Genomic DNA, 2,500 nt, shown 5'->3' on the forward strand with positions numbered 1-2,500 from the left:
TCTCGACGCGTCTCCGAAACGGCCGCGATCCGTCGGGTGTGCGACGTGTCAAATCTTCGCCGTTTTGCGAAATTAGAGCTTCTAATCCCTCAGATTTGAGACTTTAGGAAAGGAAAAAAAAAAAAAAAACCCACCTCTTTAATCTTTCATCAGAAGCCCGAGAACCACAAGAAAGCGTCTGCGAGTACAAGTACGAGGGCCGTTTCCCGCGATGTCGGGAAAACAAGTCGTGCGGGATACCTTGCAAAACCGACAGCTTGATATCCTGCAACCTGGCAGGTGTGGGGGGGGGGGGGGGGGGGGGGGGACGTCCAAATTCATATGATTGGGGTATTCTAAATGGAAGTCGAGATCAAAAACAACAACGTTCTTCGACGCAACGTTTAAAGCAGCCCCACAGCATGATGGTTCCTCCACCGTGCCGTACCGTCGGCAAGGTGTTCTTCTCCTGAGCTCTATTTTCGCTCCAGTCCTCCACGGGTGGGCCACACCGCGCTCCACTCAGCGGCGTTGGTGATTACGCCCTCGCGGGCGGGCGCTCCGAGCTGTACGTCGCTCCGAGCTGTACGTCGCTCTCAAAGGAGGGGAAAATGTGAACCAGAAGCTCAGTGTGTGTGGGGGGGGGGGGGGGGGGACAGAGTAGAAGACTCAGGTCTTCGTGTCTGGCGATCTAACGTACCTGGTCAGGTGAGACTCTCTGTCCAGAGCAGGCGGGCTGGACAGAACGCTCCGGGAGTAAAAATGCTTCCATGTCATGACTTCTGGGATCATCTCCTGAGAATTGATCCGATTGTGTTAGAAATCTTTTTTTTTTTTTAAAGTGTTTTATCTTTTCTCCTCGTGTCTGATCTGACCTGATAGAGCGGGAACTTCTTCTGGGTCGGTGGAGTTTGCGTCTTCGTACCGCCGGCGTTGCCCCCGGGGATCGCGTACCTGCACAACGGAGAGTACTTGAATGCACGGCGGGATTGGCGGACCAATGAATGATTGAATGGGTGAATGAGGGCGACTGGCGTTGCCTTGGCAGAGGGCAGAGGTGGAGCTCCAGGTCGCTCTCCAGGTATCTGGGGGTTGGTTTGTACGTCTGGAGGCCCGGCGCCGGGTTCTAATGCAGAAACCGCACATTAAATACGCTCCGACGCGCACACGCGCGACGTCAACCTGGTCGGTGACTTACGAAGATCCTGAGCGGGTTTGCGGGATTGGTCGGAGCAGGGCGTCGGGGGCGGTGAAGGAGAGGCGGGGAATCTCGTTTCTCTCCACCTGCTCCTCCGAGGTCCCGGGAGATGAAGCTTCGGCGTTGCTGGTCACCGACACGTCCTGTTTCGGGGGGATTGTAAAGGTCAGCGCTCATCTGGTGGACGTTCTGAGTGTCGTTAGGGACAAAATCAGAAAGAAGGAAAGGATTTCGGACCAAACAAGATTTTTGAGGAACTTGTTCATGCGTCTATTTTCTGGATTATTGTCGCGGTGTGTTCGAAGTCTCTTTAATATTCTGGTAGACGAGTCCTCACCTACACAGAGAGGGCGGTCTAATTTCATAGTCCTTATGGGTAGTTTTATCATCCATGTTGGTAGTTTTATAGTCTGTATTGGTAGTTTTATCAACCATATTAGGAGTTTTATCATCCATATTGGTAGTTTTATTGTCTGTATTGGTAGTTTTATCAACCATATTAGGAGTTTTATCATCCATATTGGTAGTTTTATTGTCTGTATTGGTAGTTTTATCATCCATGTTGGTAATTTTATAGTCTGTATTGGTAGTTTTATCAACCATATTAGGAGTTTTATCATCCATATTGGTAGTTTTATTGTCTGTATTGGTAGTTTTATCAACCATATTAGGAGTTTTATCATCCATATTGGTAGTTTTATTGTCTGTATTGGTAGTTTTATCAACCATATTAGGAGTTTTATCATCCATATTGGTAGTTTTATTGTCTGTATTGGTAGTTTTATCATCCATGTTGGTAATTTTATAGTCTGTATTGGTAGTTTTATCAACCATATTAGGAGTTTTATCATCCATATTGGTAGTTTTATTGTCTGTATTGGTAGTTTTATCAACCATATTAGGAGTTTTATCGTCCATATTGGTAATTTTATAGTCTGTATTGGTAGTTTTATCAACCATATTAGGAGTTTTATCATCCATATTGGTAGTTTTATTGTCTGTATTGGTAGTTTTATCAACCATATTAGGAGTTTTATCATCCATATTGGTAGTTTTATTGTCTGTATTGGTAGTTTTATCAACCATATTAGGAGTTTTATCATCCATATTGGTAGTTTTATTGTCTGTATTGGTAGTTTTATCGTCCATATTAATACCTTTATTGTCCGTATTGGTAGTTTAGCCTCCATTTCGGTAGTTTCATAGTTCTCCTGTGATAGCATTCAATTCCTCAACAGTCCATACGAATGTCGGGTTTTCTCGATTCTGTTCACGTATATAGCGTATTATTCTCTGCACACATCTGTGTGGCTTCATTTAAAA

General features: G+C 45.2%; 1 protein-coding gene across 1 annotated transcript in view; it reads right to left on the reverse strand.

Annotated features, from left to right (window-relative positions):
• Positions 1–2,500, reverse strand: part of cfap221 (cilia and flagella associated protein 221) — a gene marked incomplete at both ends in the record, with an annotated part of 15,013 nt that overhangs the window by 68 nt on the left and 12,445 nt on the right. The window contains 6 exon segments of the mRNA XM_080492743.1: positions 1–101; positions 680–774; positions 855–933; positions 1,020–1,105; positions 1,178–1,203; positions 1,206–1,320. The exon segment at positions 1–101 is cut by the window's left edge and continues 68 nt beyond it. Of these exon segments, the coding sequence (XP_080348869.1) occupies positions 1–101; positions 680–774; positions 855–933; positions 1,020–1,105; positions 1,178–1,203; positions 1,206–1,320 (502 nt within the window).

Source organism: Lipophrys pholis, assembly GCF_963383615.2.
Source record: "Lipophrys pholis genome assembly, chromosome: 23".
In the NCBI taxonomy this organism is placed as follows: domain Eukaryota; kingdom Metazoa; phylum Chordata; class Actinopteri; order Blenniiformes; family Blenniidae; genus Lipophrys; species Lipophrys pholis.